The sequence below is a fragment of the Ambystoma mexicanum genome, chromosome 10 (genome assembly GCF_040938575.1).
Source record: "Ambystoma mexicanum isolate Mex_15411 chromosome 10, UKY_AmexF1_1, whole genome shotgun sequence".
NCBI lineage: Eukaryota > Metazoa > Chordata > Amphibia > Caudata > Ambystomatidae > Ambystoma > Ambystoma mexicanum.
This window is the reverse complement of record NC_090932.1, coordinates 25,132,040-25,153,449: the sequence shown is the minus strand read 5'-3', so window position 1 is coordinate 25,153,449 and position 21,410 is coordinate 25,132,040. Positions and strand designations below refer to the sequence as shown.

Here is a 21,410-nt window from a genome sequence, read left to right as displayed (position 1 = left end):
ACCTCTGCATTCAGAATAACAAAGGCAAAGAAAGGCTAGGCTCTGAAGCCAGCATGAGATGGAATAAGAGGGACCAAACTCATCGTGAGAGGCTGGCCCGGACCTCGCAGGGGCGCTAGAGGGGCAGCCCACATAGCAGGCTTCCCCTCTGGCCACTCCCCTGGGTCCACATACACCCCACCTACTAGGCATCCCCCGGGTCCGACACATCCGGCCGCGGACCTGGGGAATGCTTATAAGGGGGTGGGCTTGCGATTGCTCATCCTCCTTGTTTGCTGTACCCTCCCCCCCGGAGGACAGTCAAAGCAGCAACATCACACACCTGGTCCCTCTACTCCCATAACAGGGCTTACTCAGAGGTACAAACAAGTTTTCCTCTTTCTTTGAAACCCCCATCTTTCCATTCCAAGAGACACACACATCTCCTTGGCCCACACAAAAAAAAGTAGCAACTTGCAGTTGGTAGAAAAGGCTGCAACTCCTTTATTTGGCAGGAGTCCACTTACAGGTGATCTGCCTCTTAACGAGCTGGCGTCCTAGCTGTGGCCCACGGGATGTAATTGTTATTTCCTCTCTCTTACCATGAGCTCATAGTCAGATGAAAAATGCAGTAATGCCACATAAAAAGACATGTTCTTTGCTGCTGCATCCTTTAATTTTCTTCTGTTTTCTTTTCTTCTTTTCTCTTCTTTTCTACAGTGATATTTGAAATTTAATACGTACTGCTATTTTAATTCTAATTTTGTGAAAAGTCGAGTTCTTTGACTAAAACACAATAAATAAATAAATAAACAAAGTCCCCAAGATGTCCTCTGTCCCCCCCAGATTTTATGTGTCTCCTATGCCCCTGTGTCTACGGGCTCATGCTTTTCTAATTTGATACCAATCACTCTATGTTTAAGCTCTGTTTGTAATTGGTATTCTATTGTAAAGTATGACTCACAAATAGCACTATCAAACATGGTGTAAAAGTGGGTTGTGTGTAAAAAAGTATCTTGCTTAATTTCAATGCACAGCTATTTATTTTGATTTATTTTTTGTATGTTTCTGTCGGGAATGAATCCAGTTCTACTATTTGGTAGTGCTTGTTCACCACCTAACAGTAGAAACGAATGCACTGGCGTAGTGCTAGGAGAGGGAAGGCATTTGAGGAGGGACACGCTCATTGTGGGTGGCTATTGCTTATTTAAGCACCCAATCAACTGCCCGTGGCATGCTAATCCCCATCAGGGGTGGACTGGCCTATAGGGAACTCTGGAGATTTCCCTGTGGGCCTCTGCACCCTGGGCCACTTTTGTGGGGTATTTCCAAATGTTCTCATAGGAAAAGCATTGGGCTTGCAGAAAATGTGTCATACTGAACTATATTTCCAGGGCCTCTAGTCCACCCCTGATCCCCATGGTCTTCCCACCCACTGCCTGCTCCCTGGATGTGCCCCTCTGATCATTCCCACCCACTGCCTGCCCCTCCTGAGGGAAACTCATCCCGGGATCTCTTTGAGCTGGTCTGATCTGCTCAGAGTTAATAGTTTAACTGTAACTGCGCATGTGCTGATTGTGAATTAAACATGTCGTAGCCACGTGTGTCTTCAGCCGCTTGATTTATAGCTGCTTGTTGCACTGAAGTCCTGTTAAAAACAAGTATTGACAAAGCCAAAGGTGTTGGCTTTCTTATAGCTGTTAGATATGCATTTTCTACGCCCTGCTACCACATGCCCAAGCAACCATGCCATTGACCAGCTATCTGCATCTGATGGCTAGGTTATGGCAGTGCCTGGCAAATGCCTATCCTGTGGTTACATAAAAGACAACACGGTTCGGTTGGCTATGTCCATGTTTGTTTCTTATTCTACACATTGCTTAGCCACGCCCCAATGCAACACGAGCCCATTAAGATTGCAAACTAAAGCCACACCCTTCCCCCCTCCACTCCTCATGCCACCACACTCCCTCTTTTTGGATGCAGCCAATGTAGGACTGTTGGCTTTGCCAATGCTTGTTTTTGTTCATGCCAGACTTTCCCTGCAGCAGCAGCCTGATTTGACTCACTATTTATAAAAGACGTGTCCTGATACTTTGTCAAGACAGGGGGACATGATGTGAAACACGGGGACATCCGGTCATCTATTTTGCCATTGTCTCGGGAGGATAGCTCAGGGGCAATGTGCTCGCCTTGGAAGAAAGACAACACAGAGCAAGACAGGTTTGGTCCCCTGGTCAGCACTTAGAAACCTCTGTGTATTAAACGTGTTATAAATAACCTATCCTATCGTGTCAGAGAAGGCTATCTGGGTCTCCACTACCTGCATCCACCCAGGTTTGGAGTTTGAAGTGAGCTTCATTCGCTGCAAGAAAAAGTAATACTAAGTAACACCGGTTACGTTACCTCTGTGCAACCTGTAAGATAACGAGCTGGACCAGCTCCAAAATATATGGCACGCTTGTGGCAGCCTGGCGACATCATTGCCAGGAAAACACAATGTCCTTATTAATGGCCCCCAGTGGGAGGAGGTTGTTTTTGTTTTTATGGAAGTAGTTGTCAACGTAACTTCAAGCCTCATATGAGCTTTACACCAGGGTTATGTTAGAAATAAGTGAGACACTACATGGAGTTAGGCACTCTGTGGAGTTATCTCTTCCTCGTGCTACTCACCGGATCATATCGCCTTAGCTGCTTCTACAGCGCTTATAGCGCTTAAAGCACTATTGGCGGTATCAAAGTGCCAACGAGGAGAGGAAGTGCAGACAGTAATATGGCTGTAGATGGATAGGGAACCGATGTACGAAGAGGGAAAACGGCCAAAGAGGCAACAACGTAATGTTATATCCAGAGGAGGAATTGGGCCGGAATGTGACGGAGCTGCGCTCTGGCAACCGGAGTTCACTTCCGTGTAGCCCAAAAAAAACAAGTCGAAGACGCTCTCCGTCTTGCCGTGTCTGCTGCAGTCTGTGGGCAGGGGGGTTACGGTGCTTGTTACATATCACTGCTCACCTGATACAGGGTTTATATGCTTTCAGCTGATCTGCATCTGAAAGTCGTCCTTTGCCCAACAGCCCACACTCAAACAATGAAACCACCGAAAGCTATATATATATATATATATATGTCTCATGCTTTGCACACATTTTGCGTTAGGGTGACTATTCTGATAGAAGCATGGAGCACCGCACCAAGTGTGCATTTCATGCTCAGAAGGAATGAACGTTTCAATGACTAGCACTGGCTTATTTAAGCAGCCAGCATCCTATATTCAGGGCACGCATATCATACGAGTCCCGCCCACACCATTGACAATCCACCCCCCGCCCCCCTCCACCCCTCCCACCAAGCGAAGGGGATGGAGGGAGAGTTCCCCCAATACATGTTGTCCAATTCCACCACTGGTTATGTCATGTTGCTTGCTTGCCTAGTGCTTTGATGTGTTACACTTCTGATCACCTGAAAGCGATGTGGGATACAAAGTGAGAGGGCCGCTAAGGAGAAGGCAACACAGGGAAGGAGGTAACACACATGTGTGCTATGTTGGTTGCTTGTCTACTGCTCTATGCCACTGTGTCACTGTGTGTGGTGGGTGAAGAGGAGACAGGATGGGCCACGGAAAGGGAAGAGGCGAGTCAGGGAATATGTATGAACCAGACGGAGGGAGAGTGTGTTTGTGTGAGAGAGAAACAGAGAGCATGAGAGGGGGAAAGAGACAGAGGGGAGAACGAGAGAGCGAAAAAGGAGGAGAGACAGAGGGGAGAGAAAGAGATGGGGGAATAAACAGGAGAGAAATAAAGAGAGAGGGAAGGGATACGGGAGGGGGAAGAGACAGAAGAGAGAAAGAGAGGGGAAGAAACAGAGAGAAGAGAAAGAGAGAAGGGGAATAGACAGGAGAGAGAGAAAGAGAAATAGAGGGGGAGAGATAGAGGCGAGAGAGGAAGGGGAGAAGAAACAAAGGGGAGATAGAGAAAGAGAGAGAGGCAGGACAGAGGAAAATGAGAAAGCAAAGGAGTAAGAGAAAGGGAAGGAGAAGTAGGAGAGAGACGAGGGAACAAAACAGGCAGAAGCAAGAGAGAAGAGTGAGCTAGAACTGTGAAAGAGATAATGAGAGAATGAATGGGACACAAACAGAGCAAGAGGTAAAAAGACGTTTGTGATAGAGGAAGGTAGATATAAAGAAATATAGGAATGGGAGAGGCAGGGAGAGAGAGAGAGAGAGAGAGAGAGAGATAGAAAGTAATGAAAGAGTGCAGACAGAGTGAGACTTACACAGAGAGAAGAGAGGGAGAGAGAACAAGAGGGAGAGCTAGATCGGCTAGGGTTGTCCAACTCCAGGACTCGAGGGCTGGAAACATTTTGGATTTTCAGGGTACGCCTCTTTAATATTCCCTAAATAAATGTGCATACAATGATTCTAAATGTACGCCATTTTCTTCTTTTGAATATTAAGGAGGGATGTCCTGAAAACACATCAGGATTCCGGCCCTCGAGGCCTGGAGTTGGCCAACCCTGGGCAGCTAGACATTTCTGTGGCTTGCAATTGAGCAGAGGATGCCTGTGAGGGTCCTCTGGGCCTGCTCACCACCAGCATGGCAAGCACTGGCATAGCAGCAAATACTGGGTGGTTTCCACACAACCACACGTCAGGAAAGCGTCCTACAATGTCTCGATTTTCCAATGTTGTCCACTCTCATTTAATTGCACCAAGGGCTGGGCAGAGTGAAATGATGGACACATCTGCTCAATTATTTTGTCTGTAAAGAAAAAAAATGCGAATTTGATGCTCAAGAGTTTCTTCAGAAACCTATTCCCATACTAACAGCGATCCCTTCTGAATCATCCGCAATGTCCATAGAACAAACCTTTATATCCCAGATCATTGGCAATCAAAATCTAGCATGGATAGAGCCACTAATGCGTTCCATCTCCTCCTTTAAAAACATCTCATCTTCAGCCTAGCAAAAAAGGCAATTAAGTTTAATCGTAATATCATGGAACTCATGTGGCTATCACGTTCTTCAAAGTTGGCTTTATACTTTCTCCAATGACGATAAACCAGGCATGATTTTTTTACAGGAGACAATGTGTACTTATGATTTGATTCTAGAGGACTATTATGCGATTTGTAGCCATGCGAACAGGGGTACCTTGGGTCGCCCAATGGGAGGGATTGCAATTGCAATAAGCATTAGGCTTACATGCAAATCATCTGAGATTCACCTCTCCTCCCAAGAGGTGAATCTCTATTTCAATTGCCAGTGGTGGCAATTGAAATAGATATGGGCAGTGACGCCCAAAATTGCCTATATTTGCTATCCCTATACTGGAATCCATTGAAAGTTTCCTTATAAGATATGTTCTACGACTTAGATCTATGTTTGGAACATATACATGATCTGGTAGCAATACCCGAGATTATTATTGCAGGAGATGTTAACTCCTTATGCTGTTTGAACAAGATGGTGAAGAACTACACTGGTAACTTGGGGAAGTTGGAATCTAAGAACAGAGGTAAAAAATTGACTGCCTACCTTGAAACATGGGAGATATCGCATGTGAATAGTCGGACAGATGGTCCTGAGCACACATGGAGTTGTGGTATTTTCACTTCCAAGATAGGCTACTTTGCAATCTCAAGTGAGCTGACGCATTTAGTTTCACCGGTGTTGATTCATCCAATTAACCTGAGTGATCACGATCCCATTCAATTAAACCTAACGTATACACATGCCTGCCATAGAATTAATCACCTGTCGCCACTATATGAAATCAACCGACCTAAACTTTCTGTGAGATGGAATCTGGCGTTATGTAAGCGCATCGCAGAGAAAGTTAGTACTGACTTTATTAGAACATTATTGTGTTGGGACCTTGGTGTCTCATTGTTTGTCAAAGAAGAGGAAACAGTCAAAATAATTACCGATGTTATACAAACTGTCTGAGTCAAACCAACTCTGACAGGTTCATATCACACAAACAAGTTTGATCATGCAATACAGCTCCTAAAACGGAAAAAAACAAAGAGCTGCACATTGTTAAGAAACTTGTGTTTAACTATGCTCAGTTCAAATATGTAAAAAATCGTATTTTATTGCAGTTCAAAAATGAAATGAGAATTCTGAGAAAAAATCAATCAAATAATCTTAATTGTGAAATTGTGCGCAAATTATGTAGACATGACTCCAGGTTTATTTGGTCGATTATGCATAAAAACACTTGCTCCAAGGTTGCCACCAAGGCGAATATAATATCGGCCCATACATGGGCTGCATACGTAACAGAAAAATTTGCTATGCCATTGCGATTCAAATCTAATACACCTGCGTTAAACTCCTTTGTGAAATGGGACACTTTGAAATGGTCCGAAACTGACATCATATGGGCAATTAAGAAACAATCTAATCTAATGCCCCAGGCCCTGATGGCATACCTTCGTGTATATACAAAGCTGATCCAATAGTATGGGCAGCGATACTCAAAATTAAATTTGATGTGTTCCTTAAAACTGGCAACATACCAGAGCAATGGGATACATCAATAATCGTACCAATATATAAGAAAGGCAATGCTCTCGAACCACAAAACTACAGACCTATATCTCTTATCAACACCTGTGCGGAAATCTTTGCAAGCCTACCTCTGTATGACCTGGAAAAGTATATTGCCACCAATGACATTCTGGCGAAATCCCAGATTGATTTCAGGAAGTCAATGGGCACTCCATTAAATGCTATATTGATGTTCCATATCATTGCTAGTACGAAAAAGAAAGGAGCATACCCTATCTATATAGCAAGTATTGATCTATCTTGTGCTTTTGATTGTGTGATAAGGAACATACTATGGTCTAAATGAATTCAATTGGGAATTCCATCAGAATTAATATACTGGTTAATAATGTTGCACTCTAACACAGCATATAAGGTAAAGCTGTCGAGAGGAGGCGCCATCACCGATGCCATTAGAACTCAGATTGGTCTAAAACAAGGCTGTAACCTTGCTGCCATGCTTTTTAATCTCTACATCTGCGATCTAGATCGGATTTGGAAGGAACTTGGGATGTATCCTGTAAGGTTAGGTTCAATAAGATTACATTGGCTGGCATTTGCAGATGATCTGCTTATAATGGACACTACTCCCACTGGCCTTCAGGCAAAATTGTTTGCGTTTGAAAAATATGTCAACAAAACAAATATTCTGATCCTTCATGCTGGCAGGAAAATAAAATCATTCAGGTGGCAAATGGGTAATCTTGCAATACAAATACAGTCTGAAATCTGCTATCTTGGCTATCAATTACGCAGCAACTCCTCCATTACCATCTGGAAAGAACGATTGAACAATAAAGCACGTCCATTAAAGAGCCAAATGAAGATCATTTTTAAAAGATACTGTCAATTTTCCCTAAGCCCTATGCGTGACGTTTTAACTATGAAGGTTCAAGCTGCTCTTATTTATATTCCTGATGTGTGTCCTCTTGATTTATGTGATTACTTAGATACTATGCAAAAACGAATACTTAAAGATATTGTAAATATTGCGATGTCCATTCCAAATTGCATGATCGGGCACGAGCTAAGCTTGATCTCTTTGTCTTGCAGAGTGGTATGGCGCCTATTATCAAATTACGCGAAGATATTAAACCCTCCAAGAAATTGCTTATACCAAGACATAAAACATGCGATGAAAACTAATTCAGTAGCCACTATTAAGAGGCTTGAAATCCGAATGACTGCGATATTCGACAGACTTAAAGTCACCTCTGATGACTTAGGCATCCGTCCTCCTTCGTTAAAAAAAAAAAATGATTTGAGAAGGATTGGATTCGAACAATTGACCAAACCAAGTGTTACTCCACATTCTCTGAATAAGCTCAATTTACGCAGAAACGCATTCCATGTAACCCCTATGTCAATCGATTTCCTTGCCCTATTATTAGTGGATTGCATATACGTTTTAAATTAAATCAATTCCATACAAAAGAACGGTGTCAGCATTGGGCAGGAAAAGCAATGTATATGCAATCAACGCAATGTAGATTTCTGCTATGCAAAGAACCCTTGAAACTTTAAAACACTTAGTATTGGAGTGCTGTTATTTTAAAAGTCTACGCACGTTTTATCTGGCTAAATTTGTTAACATCGAGTTCATCGATTGTACCGAACCTCTATGGGAAAGACTTATGAACGTTGTACACTACCCATTAATTTTAGCATTGGGACATTTAAAAAAAATTATAGAAAATGAACTCACGAGCTTTGAAACCCAAGACAAAATTAACTAACAAAGATGTACAATTTTAATCTACAAAACTTTTGTTTAAAGTATACATCACTCAAAATGCATTTTAAATATTTTGTACAAATATATGTCTTGTAAACAGACAATGATGTGAATAGACAAAAAAATGTAAATTTTTATACTGTTTTATTGTATATGTAATATGTGATTAATATGTGATAAATATGACTCATTTTTTGTAAAGGTTTAATTTTAACCAAATACAAATAAAAAAATAAAAACAATAAAATAAGAAAATTGCAGTGAGAGGACCCGTTGGGGGAAGGAATTTATGCTGAATTACATTCCCGTTGAAAAGATGCTCTTTTAATTTACTAAAATACATCATTCCAAAGAATTCTGCTGAACAATTTCAAAGACAGTAAAGCACATTTCTGCCCAAGATCAGAGAGAGACTCTGTGACTGTTTCTTGAATGCGTATGTTACTATGTAAAGAGAGTTATCTAATTGAAGTGGTTTTATAGCTTCAATCCTGATCCCCATTGGGCCCGATTCCTTTGCATGTCCTTATGGCACTCAGTTTGAATTTGTCCCAGGCATGACCCCTGCTGTATACTATTCTTTAACCCATGGAGTTGTTCCTGCTGCTCTTAACCATGCATTAGTCATTCCTCTTCCTAGGAAGCCCACTCGCAACCCCACATTGCCAGCAAACCTTCGCCCAAGTTCGCTTCTTAGTTCTCCAATGAAGGTCCTTGAGGCCACAGCATGCCACAGCTTAGGAACTCGCTCAAGGGTGCCCTGATCCTCAACCCTTTTTAATCTGGATTATGCCCCCTTAAGGGGACCAAATCAGTCACTGTTTGTGTAATTGATGACCTTACTATGGTTAGGGACTAGGGCGGAGTTGGTCTCCTGATATTAGACCTTTCAGTAGTGTTTGGCAGTATTGGCCACTCTGATTTGTGTCAATGACTTGAAGAGGTTGGTATCTCAGGCTCAGCTCTCTGATGGTTTACATCCTTTTTGTGAGACAACTCTGGGATGCTTTTGCAGAGGAGGAGCCTAGTGCCTCTACCGTAAGTCCCGCCCCATATTGCCTATATGTTGGAAACTGGAAAATGCGATATACATGACGCCAATAATGGTCCCTATACCACGAAGAGTCCTCTAAACAAGGTATCCATTGAGAAAGCCCCATATGAAGTACCCGCAGAGACATTTTAAAGGAGATTGCGGAAGAAGTGTGAAGATGTATGAAAGAGAAGACTGCTGACATCACATGACGCAGAAATGAAGCATCCAGAAGAGATGCCAATGAAGAGAGTAGATAGACGTCATAGAATCTGATGGCAAAATGAAGAATTGAGGAACATATCATGTGCAAAATGAAGATTGCACGTGTGGAGAGCACTGAAGAAAATGCAAGCCCTTTCATAATTGCACAGCTGCTGAAACGCAAGTAGAACAAGTATTCATAAGGCTGGCTCTACATAGTGAATAGACTGCAGGCAGTGCCACCATTATATATATGTGTATAGAATCTGAACGTTCCACAACTAATTTTAGCAAACTAGGACCCAGTGAAAAGAAGGGCTGCAAGTGTGGCACAGTTGAAGAAAACAGATGACGATGAGAGAAGATTCGAGAAAGGTTGTCTGGATCGGTGTCAAGGGTTGGGGCAGCCAAGAAACTGGTTATCTATTCTAGAAGATACAATGAACGTGAGCAGCGAGACATGCTCCTGTTGAGGTGTAATGGAAAAACACTAGAAGTGCCAAGTTTTATTCATTTAATAGTTTTTAATGCAAAGAAGGAGCTCAAAACATGGTCTCCTGTCACATGGGCAGATGAAAATAGACTTTGGGCAAGCTACACGGAGACTTGAAGATAAAACCATGCTCACACTCCTATTCTCAGGCGCAGTGATACTTGCAAGGTTGAGTTCAAAGACTAATTGAATCACAGACAGCAGGAGTGGTGATGGATGTTGGGCTAATTAGGTGGGGAGGCATGGTCAAGTCCAAACCTCCAGCACCTGGGGTACCAGCTTGCGTGCTGCTAGCCAGTTGAATATTCCAGAAGGGTACAAGCATGCCAACCAATTGTAGAGGGCCACGTAGCAAAGAGCCCTGTAGTTTGAAAGCCAATGAAACGTGTATTTTATGACACTGAAGATGACTTGCACTAGGGGTGGGCATAGCTGTCCACCTGACCTTAGAGATCCAATCACAGTGATACCCCCATAGAAAGTATACCTAGATGTTGCCCTTAAGCATATCAGAACCCAAAGTAGGTTTTCTTATTTTGCCACGTAGTATGATGTCATGTATGACAATTTTTTTCTATAAAAGAAATGCTTCTTATTAAATGCTTTGAGATTTATGCAGAAGGCAGTCAATTGACGCCCATTGTACTCCCTGTTTTTGACAATTGCAATTAAAAACAGTTATGTTTTGCCAACTTTCTGAGTCAGTGTTATTGGGGTAGTAAGATCTGCATCCCCATCCATCCCACAGAGCGGTACCTCGCTTAAAGGGCCTACGGGTCCACTGTTTTTACTGCCTTTTAGATCTAATCCATTCCCCTTACCTGTGGAGGCCCTCAGGGTTCGGCCTTGCCCCTGCTGCTCTATAATATTTACATTTGACCACTCTCCAGTTTAATCTATTGTTATGGCTGCCCTGTCTATTCATATGTGGACGACAGCTTATCCTTAGAAGAGACCAACATCCTCAGGAGACAGCAGTGTCCCTTAAAGTGTGTCTGGCAGATATAGGGGATTCATTTAATGGCAAAACAACTGAGGTGCAAGTCCTGGGTCCAGCTATTGCACACCATCTTTGAACCAATGACTTCTGGCCATCTAATTTAGGCACTTTCTCTATACTGTTTGACTCTGTGAAAAATCTTGGTTTCACAATTGCAGCATCTTTGTCACCAGATTTGCAGGTCGGTGCCACATTCATGGCAGGCTTTTTTTAAATGTAGAACTTTTTAAAAAGTGCTACCTTTTCTCCCAGAGTCAATTTGGCTTTATCGGCACTCTTGATTATGGTAATGTGTCTCTTCTTGCCCAACTTAAATATGTTATAAAGAGGCTGAAAACCCTTCAAAATACTGCCCATATCGGACCCTGGCCCAGCTTCACTGGCTCCACGTTGCTAGGAGTATTACGTTTACGGTCTAATGTCTGACCCATTGAGCCCTCCATAAACAGGATGCTTATTTTCTTCAAGCAAAAATCATTCCTTATCTTCCGACCAGAAATCTCAGCTCTGCCAATCTTGGCTGCCTACAGGGGTGTCTCTAGGTCTGTAAAAGATCCGGGGCTATGCTGATGTCGAGATTGTGGGCACTCAGGGCTATCTAGCCTTTTGGTTGTAGCCCCTGAGATTCTTTCAGGGGCTACAACCAAAAGACCAGGGAATATAGCCCCCTCAGAGTCCCCCCCCTAGCAATGTCTCTGGCTGTGTTGCTGTGCCCCAATTTAAAACGAAGATGGTCAGCGGCAGAACTTTCTCAATCGCTGTCCCTCTGCTGTGGAACACTCTTCCTCTAGCACTGAGACAGATGAAAGTCCATAGTCAGTTCCGGAAACATCTCAAGACCTTTCTCTTTTCTGGGTAAGCTTTTTTTCCTGCATGTCCTCCTCTGTCCGGTTCCTTAGTAAGCACCAAGATACCTGAGGGTGGCAGAGAGTTCTACAAGAAACTACCCTATTATATACTTCTGTGCTACGCCAAATTACCACCATAGATGTTTCAAAACGCTGATAAATGCCAGAGCCCATTAGCCATGTCAATAAATGAAAAGTGGCCATCTTGGTGAAATGTGGAGCAGAGTTGTCTTTGTGGGAGGGTAAAGGGGGCACTTGCTCCCGGCCCCACCTTGGAGGGGTCCCAGAAGGCTGCCTGAGATAAAGAAGTCAATTCCCATTTTTCACCAAACTTAAATAGCACATCTCAGGATATTTTATGGCATGCTGCAGAGGCTCCAAACCTGTCTGTCTGTTACTGACAAGTACATTCTACTCTGATTAATTCTCTGTGCTCTCTGTAGAATACATAGTTTGTGCATTCACTGCGGCACAACTCCAGTAGCATTTGCACATTTCTGTGGGGATTGTATTGATCATGTGCAATAGCAAAAGTTGAAATGCTAATTAAGAAATGTGAGTGCGACAATGGCTCAGAAGATAGCTCAGTGTGCTCATTGCAGAGATATGTGTTCATATGCAAGATTACAATTCCAAATTCCAGCAAAGCCCACTCAGCCTTTTCTATCTCTGTAGTTGATGAACCTCCATGTATGTGTACTTTGTTTTGTAGCACAATGGGTGTTATCATAAGCAATGTGCCTGCACCAGATAGAAGTTGCCATAAAAGCAAACACTGTTGAAGGTGTAAAAATTGGTTTGTTCAGATGGGGAGTTGTAAAACCTAGGCAGCCACCACCAATGATGAGCACTAAGTTATTATGACGAAGAGGGGATTAGGTATTCAAATTCGACACTGTGGGCCTGATCACGACTTCGGCGGTAACCCTTAAATCCGGCGGTAGCGCTATTACCGCCGGATTTAAGGGTCCGCCAAATCAGGACTTCGGCGGATTTTCGCCCCAGCTCTGAGCTGGGGGGAAATCTGCCGAAAATATGCGCTATTACCGCTGGCAGGAAATCCGCTGGCGGTGTGAGCACGAAATTTCCCCATTGAGCCCAATGAGGAATGGGGCATGCCCGAATGGGCTGAATGGGGAATGGGGAATACCATTACCGCCGAACTCGTGATCCGGCGCTATTAGCGCCGGGGGGTTCAGCGGTAGGGCTATTAACGCCGGCGCTAATAGTGCCGGCGTAACCGCCCAAGTCGTGATGAGGCCCTGTGTATCCAAAGCATTAATGTTTGTATCCTGGCTTTGCAATCAGATGATGCAGTGATTCTGGACAAATCATCCTATCACTGACATTAGTGTGCTGTCTTCTGTGACATGTTGTGCCTTCTCACATGCTGATGGCATTGTTCAGCTCGTCATCACTCTTTCTTTTTAATGGGGGCCATTTGAGTGGGGAGGGGGGGTTCTAGAGGCAAAGAAACTGGGCCAGATATTGCAGGCGTCTGGCAAGCAGATTTTTTGCATTTTCAAAGGTTTTTCTGCAAGTTTAGAAATAACAGTTTCACAAGCCTGTGTTTATGGCATACAGCTTTCAAATACACTTGAGAAACTGAGATAAAGTCTTTTAAGATCACATCAATTCATTTGCTGGTACTTGCTTACTGACCTTAACGATGGAGACAATAACGCTTGAAGCATTCCCATTTTGCATAATAAAGAACATTTTATTTTTCAAATGTTAGGTTATGTGATTTGTGTACTTTCCTATAAAATTTGATTATTTTACTTCCTGGTAAGGACTTGAAAAGAAAGTGTTAAAGTGCAAAAATTGCACAGTGGGTGCAAATCCCAGCATTCCTTCTTAACCAATGTGTGATCCTGGGCATCTCATTTAATCACATATTTCCTAACTTTTCAAAATTGACAGTCCCTAAACCTTTCAAAACTGTCGCCCTCCAGAGTGATTTTATTCTATGTCAAAGATCTTCAAAAAAAGCTCACTCATGGGCTCACTGGCTATAGTGTTGTTATCTCTATAATAATACATTTGGCCGGGAGGATAGCTCAGGGGCAATGCGCTTGCCTTGGAAGTAAGACGATGCAAAGCAACACAGGTTTGATCCCAGGACCTGCGCTTAGAAACCTCTGGGTATTAAGTGCGCTATAAATAACCTATTATTATACATACTTATTATATAAGTACATTGACATATTGCACAGCACTAACACACTTGTTCCTTGCTCTCTCATGGCAACACAACTTCAAAATTGTCTCCCTCTAAAAATCGCAATCTGTCTGGATGGGAGCACCTTGCTGGTAGCTTCTAATCTGCACACATGATCTATGTTATGACATGTGTAGCTTTGTCATGGCTTCCAATTGGTCGCCTGAATCCATGCTTGGGCACTTCTGTGAGGCAGCTAACATGAGCAATCTGTCTATTCTGGGTTATGTGCCCCTTTTTCATATAATCTGTGTCCCGCAGTTATACAATGGCACGTATACCTTCCTCATGGCTGCTATTGATGAGAAGTGTTGTGTTCCTGTGCGAGAACACAAGTAGCCTTGTGGTGGACCACTAATGTTACCCTTGAAATGCTGCTTGTCTATCATTCGGATTAGCAAGAGTGAAGAGGGTGAGGGGACTGGCAGGGAATACCCATGCTTATTGTGATCGCTGCCAGGCAGCATATCAAGCAATGTGTTGTGATTGTGTGTGTGTGTGGGGGGGGGGGTGACCAGATATTCTAGATCCCTTAATTCATGTTGTTCAGTAGAGGGTGTTTGGGGGGTAGCAAAGATGCCTGTGCCCTGGGACCCAAAAGTGCTTAAAATGGCCCTGATGTAGGGTGTAGAGGAACCACAACCAAGAATAAACCCATGTGGAGGTAGTCGAGCCCCATTACCTTCAATGGGTTTTGGTACAAAATGCGAAGAGGCCTTGGTCTTCTTGACGCGATTCCCTTTCATGATTCCACCTTCCTTGTTGAGCCCCAGGAACCAGGCGCGCCCCGACTCCACCTGCCGGTACAGTGTGGAGGAGTAGATGACGTAGTAGTTCTCAAAGACAGATTCCTTAAACTTGCATTCAGGTGTGAAAATCTCCTAAAACAGAAGAAAAAAGGTGTCTCAGTCATGAGGTGAATCTTTGACTAGCGAAAGATTTTACCACTCAGTACATGGTCAAGGTGGGACATTAAACGAGCAGTGCATTCAAAGAAGAGGGTTGGATGGGATAATGCACCAGCACAAGAGCAGGATAAGGCACGCCTTTACAAACTAAACACCACCAATCCCACAGTCTCAAAGGATGCCCTCACACTGCCTCATGGGTTCATCCGCCTAGCTGAAGGTGGACCAGGCCAGCTGAGATGCCGGAGCACTGACAGTAACACGTCTTTAGAACAGTTCTTTCTCAAACTGGGGCTTTTAAGATGCAGACTTAGTGAAAGGCATTAGACTTAAAAATAAGGTAATCAAAAATAGGCCGCACAATGATGAAACAATGAGCAACCAGCAAAGGTGAATAGTCTGTAATTCCCGTAAACCTGTGAAGCGCTCTCTCTCTCAATTGCTTCCGCCTGTCACATCCACAGCCCACCTTTCTCTACCTCATTTACTGCCCCAACACACAATCCCAACTTCCACATTGACTGGACTGACTTCACAACTACCAGCCGTATCTCCCCTATACCAATATCTACTGTGGCAATTTCAACCCTGGCAATTTCTATCCAGACAGCAACCCAATAATAAAGAGTATCCTTACTCCCCTCACCCCCATGACCTCACACCAGTCACCATCTAGCCCCACAGACAGCTGAAAACATCCACGACCATTTGATCAAAAACCATGTATTTGTGGAAAATAGAACGTGGGTGTTGTGGTCTGACCACTTAGCAATCCGATTCACACTCAATCTACTCAACAGGAAGCCCCCACCTGTCACACATATGCCTCAACCCCTTCCAGACAAATACAACACATTTCAGACACAGCATTTGCACTACTCATATCACCTCCCTCCTCCTCAAACACATATCCTTCCATTCTCCTCAAGAATTACAACCCCAAGTCCACACAAGCACTCAACAACATTGCCCCCTCAAATTACAATACCCGTAGACCCCACCATAAACAATGGTTCTCAAGCTCCCCCCTCTATCAAACAGGAAGTGAGATGCCTATAAAGAAACTGACAAAAGAACCCAGGCCCCACCACTAGAACACCACTCAAACACTGCTGCAACTAATTCAAAACAGACAACGCAATGCCAAAGTCACTTCCAAGAACTGCAATCCGCCACAATTTATACACAAAAACTATTCATCATTGTCAAATACCTCCCAAAACCACAAAGTATGGTATCCTGGAAGGCTACTCCTTGTCTTCACTCCTCTGCAACCTATGTGTCAGATCCATTGGACAGACCCGTAGCAAACAAAATGTAAATTTCCAACAATATGCAGATGACCCACAAATATACTTCCACACCTCGTCCCCCTTACAACTCCACACCATCAAAAGCTGTCTCTCCAGCTTCAGCACCTGGATGGCCTCACACTTCCTCAATCTCAACTCTTCTAAAACCGAACATCCCTAATCTGCCCCCTCAGCCACAAACCCTACTTCAACCATTGGATCAAAGAACTTTCCAAGAACAACCCACACGTAGCTCTCTCCACACCTGTAAAATCACTTGTCTTCACCATCGACCCCCCACCTTTCCTTCACACACCACATAGCTGCTGTAACCAAAACATGACTACACCTCCTTCGCAAGATCAAACACTTGTGTATAGGCACGTTACAAATGCCATATCATATCATATCATACCCTTCCTCCTGATGAATTCAGCACTGCAGTCTAAGCACTTGTTCTCTCCAAGCTGGACAACTGTAATGCTCTCCTCACTGGATTCCCCAGTAGAACCCATGATTCTGAAAGCCATATAAAATACAGTAGCTAGACTCATCCTTCAGCACCCAAACATTCACATATAAACCCAGCATTCGCCCAGCTCCACTAGTCTCCTGTACTTCAAATAATTGCCTTCAACATACACTGCATTGTTTTCACAATCGACCACAACACCCAATGTCATATTCGTAACAAACATAAACCCATCACCCACACAAACACCAGGCAGGTGATCCAACATCTCCTACACATTCTACTCTGCCAGCTAGTATGCCCACAAAAGCACACATTTACCCACTGGGCACCCAGGGCATGCAATACACTACCTTTTCACGTCTACACTGCAGCCTCAATCACCAATTTCAGAAAAAGCCTCAAATCATACCCGTTTCCCCCAAACATAATTTAGCCCCTCCACCTCTCCTGCTACCACTTGCTTATTCTAATCTTTCTAGCCTATCCTGAAACCATTGTGTAACTTCTGTTTCACCTCACACCTTTCCAAACTTTGAACCTTGTAAGGGACTCCTGTGTAGGGCTAGTGTTGAACACATTTCTAATAACTAGATAACATAAAAACATGATATCTGTAAACGCTTTAAGATCATTTCAAGGACTTCTTCAGGGATAAACGCAAGTAGTTCACCTTCAACTTCATGATGGTCTGATACACTCCATCTGGGCTATTCATTATGCTTGGAAATTCTCCTTCTCTTAGCCTCGCAATAGAACTGTAGCGTGCCATGTGTTCAAGCCATTGCATTCAGAAGCAAAGCTTCACCTGAGCAGTGATACACACAGAGGAAGCATGGGATCAGGCTGACATGATGTACTTGTTATACCCACAAAAGTGTAGTTTGAAACAACAAAGCAGAATACCCCTGGTTTGGGGTGGACACAAGTGTTTTATGACCCACTAGCCTGAGCCTTGCCGGATCAGGGAAAATACCTCCTGTGTGCACACCCAAATCCAAGGATTATCACTATTAGGACCACAGGAAATACCCAGAGTGCTTACAGGGAAATTCACCTGAAAGGATAGAGTGAACACCAATTTCCCTTAAAAGCAAATCACAAAGTAAGATGAAGGCCGCTAAACGGAAAAGGATCTAATCCCTTCTCTATTTCTATGGGTGTTTGATGGGAGGGTAGTGTGAGAAACCTGAGGGTATTCTCACTCCTTGACCCCTTGGAACATTTACGCAGGTGACCAGGGAAAGGCCATCTCTATTGTATCCCGACCCTGGGGGCAGAGAAGCGAGGGGGGATCACCTGGGTGGAGGGTCCTTGGGCCTGGAAGTGGAATACCCTTGGGCGAGACATGGTATCCCCCTTTTCCTACTGATAACTAGCCCAAACTAGCCCAAACCTGCCCCAAACTTCATGGGCTATTATAAGTCATCTCCCCTCATGTCTCTGCCATTGATAGGTAGTATATTCAGTGGCAACGCGCTCGTCTTGGAAGCAAGACGACGGAGAGCAGCACAGGTTTGAATCCGGGACCGCGCCTAGAACTCTCTTTGGTATTAAGCACGTTATATAAAAACAAATATACTATATAATTGACACGTGACAGTACTGGGACAAAGAAGAGGCTGGTAAGAGCAATGAATGAGAGGCTCTTATACCTCTCTGGTACTGGGACGAGGTTAGATGCCTGCTAAGAGTGATGAAGGTCAGGTATGTCTTTTTAATTGTAGTCAGGCAGGGCTGAATAAACATCCACACCTGCAGCCTGTTAAAGGAATGTAGGTGTATAAATGGTGCCCAACCCAGTCGGGAGGGGGAATGACAGATGGAGAATAGGAGGTCGGTGCAGGATGCCGAGGACCCTCCAAATGTGGTGTGGGAATATGGACTCTCCGGAGCAGAGCTGGAAAAGTGAAAGAAGCCATGCTGAAAGGCTGCCCCTTTCCTTCCTTTCCTTTCAATTCAATGTGCTTGTTCCCCTGTGGTGGAGGCCAACCCCAGAAGTGCCTGAGGGACAGGAACTCAAGCCCCGACACTAAAGAAAGAAGGCTGCGTGATCTGCGCTGCAGAATCAACTTTCAAAGCGACCAGTGAGTTTCTGGTAATGGAGAAACCTGGTGCGCATGTGTGAACGTGAACGTTTCTTGAAATGCTTTGTATCGAGTGGTCACGTGTGGTGAGATACAAATTTTCGAAGGTCTCTGAACATTGAATGGCTCAATTAAAGGGAAATGGACAACTATATTTATTAATGATTTAACAGAAGGAACTACTTTGTATCAGAGTGGTTGTGTAAGGCAAAGAAACACGTTTCTCTAAAGTCTTTGAACGCAGAAACAACTATTTAAGTGAAATGAATACATCTAACTGTCAACTATGAAACAAAGGGGAACATTTTACATTGGAGTGATCATGTGTGGCAAGAAACACGTTTTCAAAGGTATCCAAACATTGAACTATTTAATCAAAGTTAATCTAACAATTATTAAAACACAACATGAAGGGAAAAGGAACCCTAAGCTAAATATCTCATTATTGAATATCAAATTGAATTAAAACTGTACAACTAACCAGATGAAAGCCAATAAGAGGAGAGGAAGTTTAAATCCATTCAAACCATCATACATTGAAGTGCTAAAATAAACATCATTCTAAAGCAACCACAGTATTCTGAAATGTAACATAATGTGAAAGAAACAGGCATCCAAAGGATATTCAAGCCTTGTTTTCAGTAAAAAAAAATGTCAACATGTGTAAAAGCTACACAATTATCCAAACTGTGTACTTGACAGCAAAGTTGAACTAAATTGTGGAAAATAAGGGAATTGTGTGTTTTGTTTTGAAGTGTGGCACTTGGAGCTTGTGGAAGGGAACCCTGAGTTCTGACAAGGAATATTCCACTTCAAGGCTGTTTGAAATATGTGCCTTGGAACTGGGGGAAGGGTACCCTGAGTCCTAACTTGGGTATGGGGACCCTGGGACCTGAAAAGACTAATTGCTTTCTAATTCTAAGAAAGGGAACTTTGGGACTTTACTTTGTTTAACTGTTTTGTACTAGGGGAAGGGAGCTGAAGAAAGCTGTGGACTGGAAGAAGCTCAGGACTTTATATTAAACACTGGTTTTCTTTTGAGTGCTGCAATACCTACACATTCTATGTTATAGTTGTGAAGGCAAGCATAGCTTTTGGACACAGACAGATCCCTAAATTGAACTCTTTGACTCAGATTATCCTTAGTTTTATTTAGGTAGGGAAAACCCACCTTCGCATGGGGCACGTTAGGCCTTTCTCCATCCTGACATTTAAGTTAGACATGTGTTCTTTTTAAATATGCTATCTGTTGAATGTGTCCTCTTTCATGGTGCCTTCAAAGTAGGCACTGAGAAAGATACCAGTGCAGAGCTGGGAAAAGGTAAGGCAGCGGGGTCGCCAGAGAAGAGGATGGTGGAGGTGGGATTGCATGGGGACAGGAGATGGCTGAAGAGGGAATAAGGTGCCCAGAGCCCAGGCTGAGGCGAACAAGTGCAGACCCGTGGGAGAGGCATAAGTGGGCAGGAGAGAATGCAGGCAGTTACAGGCAGATTCCACCCACACTCCTGCCCACCAGATTGACATGAGCCTCTGCCACAGATGCTAATATAGGGTATAGACCACTAATGGGCAGTGGCATTGTTAAGGATTTCAATCAGGCGACATAGACCTTGGTCTCGGCCTAGTATGCAACACACGACTGAAATGCTTATTTTTATGTTAGAATCAATACTGAGATGGCACACCACTCATATCACACACCCTTTTCAAATACCCCGGGTCACAATGGACCATGAACCAGGTTGGTTGATAAAATGTAATGTTTATTTGAAAATTAAAAGAAATCATTCAATGTTTAATGTGGGGCAGCAATCACCAATGGAGTGATAATAACAATAGGATTGTAAGCAATGCACTTAGTTTAACCTTCTATTGACACATCTAAAAAACACCGGGAAATAGGAGCACTTTTTGATTTTGGGAAAGATAGCACTCAAGTTTGAATTTCCCGCTGCAAGGTTCCCTCAACACACAAATAATCAATTCTGAGTGGATAAACAGAAGCAGCAGGTAATCAGGAATAACAAATAGAAAACAGAATTGAAATCTGACCTTCCCTTCTCAAATATGAGAGAAAAACGGATGTCAAACCCCTTTGCAATGCTAAAAATGACACTCGGAAATGGATGAATAAAATAAGGAATGTGTCTAAAAACCTTGAAGCAGATACAATTCTTCACTAAAGCAACAATGCAAATATACTAACAATCCCTAAGAATGGATAACCAAGAGCATACAGTTTGAAAATGAGTGGCAGGGTTTAAAACATGTTGCAGCAAATGACATGTTGGAAACTTTGCAAACTTTGCAATTCCTGCCTGAAATTACCTCAAATGGGTTTTAATAAAAACAGGTGAAATACACTGATTTGAAATTAAGTCTCTCGCTGGTAAACTGAATGAGTTATGCAAGATCTAGAAGGGTGCGTTTTGAGTAAAATGGAGCAATGAAAAAGGAAAGGAAATCAGTTTTGACAAGAACAGTTTTACTCTATACTAGAGCATTCAGGCTAGGCCACCAAAGAGGGACACAGTAAGCTCCAGGGTTGATGTGTGAGTTCAACCCTAGCACCTCAGCGCCCAACCCC

At 43.3% G+C, this 21,410-nt stretch overlaps 1 protein-coding gene across 4 annotated transcripts in view; it reads right to left on the bottom strand.

Annotated features, from left to right (window-relative positions):
• The window catches only part of FGF12 (fibroblast growth factor 12), a 1,478,828-nt gene that overhangs the window by 115,047 nt on the left and 1,342,371 nt on the right, over positions 1–21,410 (bottom strand). For all 4 annotated transcript variants that reach the window (XM_069617438.1, XM_069617437.1, XM_069617439.1 and 1 more), the window contains one exon: positions 14,747–14,945. In XM_069617438.1, the coding sequence (XP_069473539.1) occupies positions 14,747–14,945 (199 nt within the window). The remainder of the gene's footprint in view (positions 1–14,746; positions 14,946–21,410) is intronic.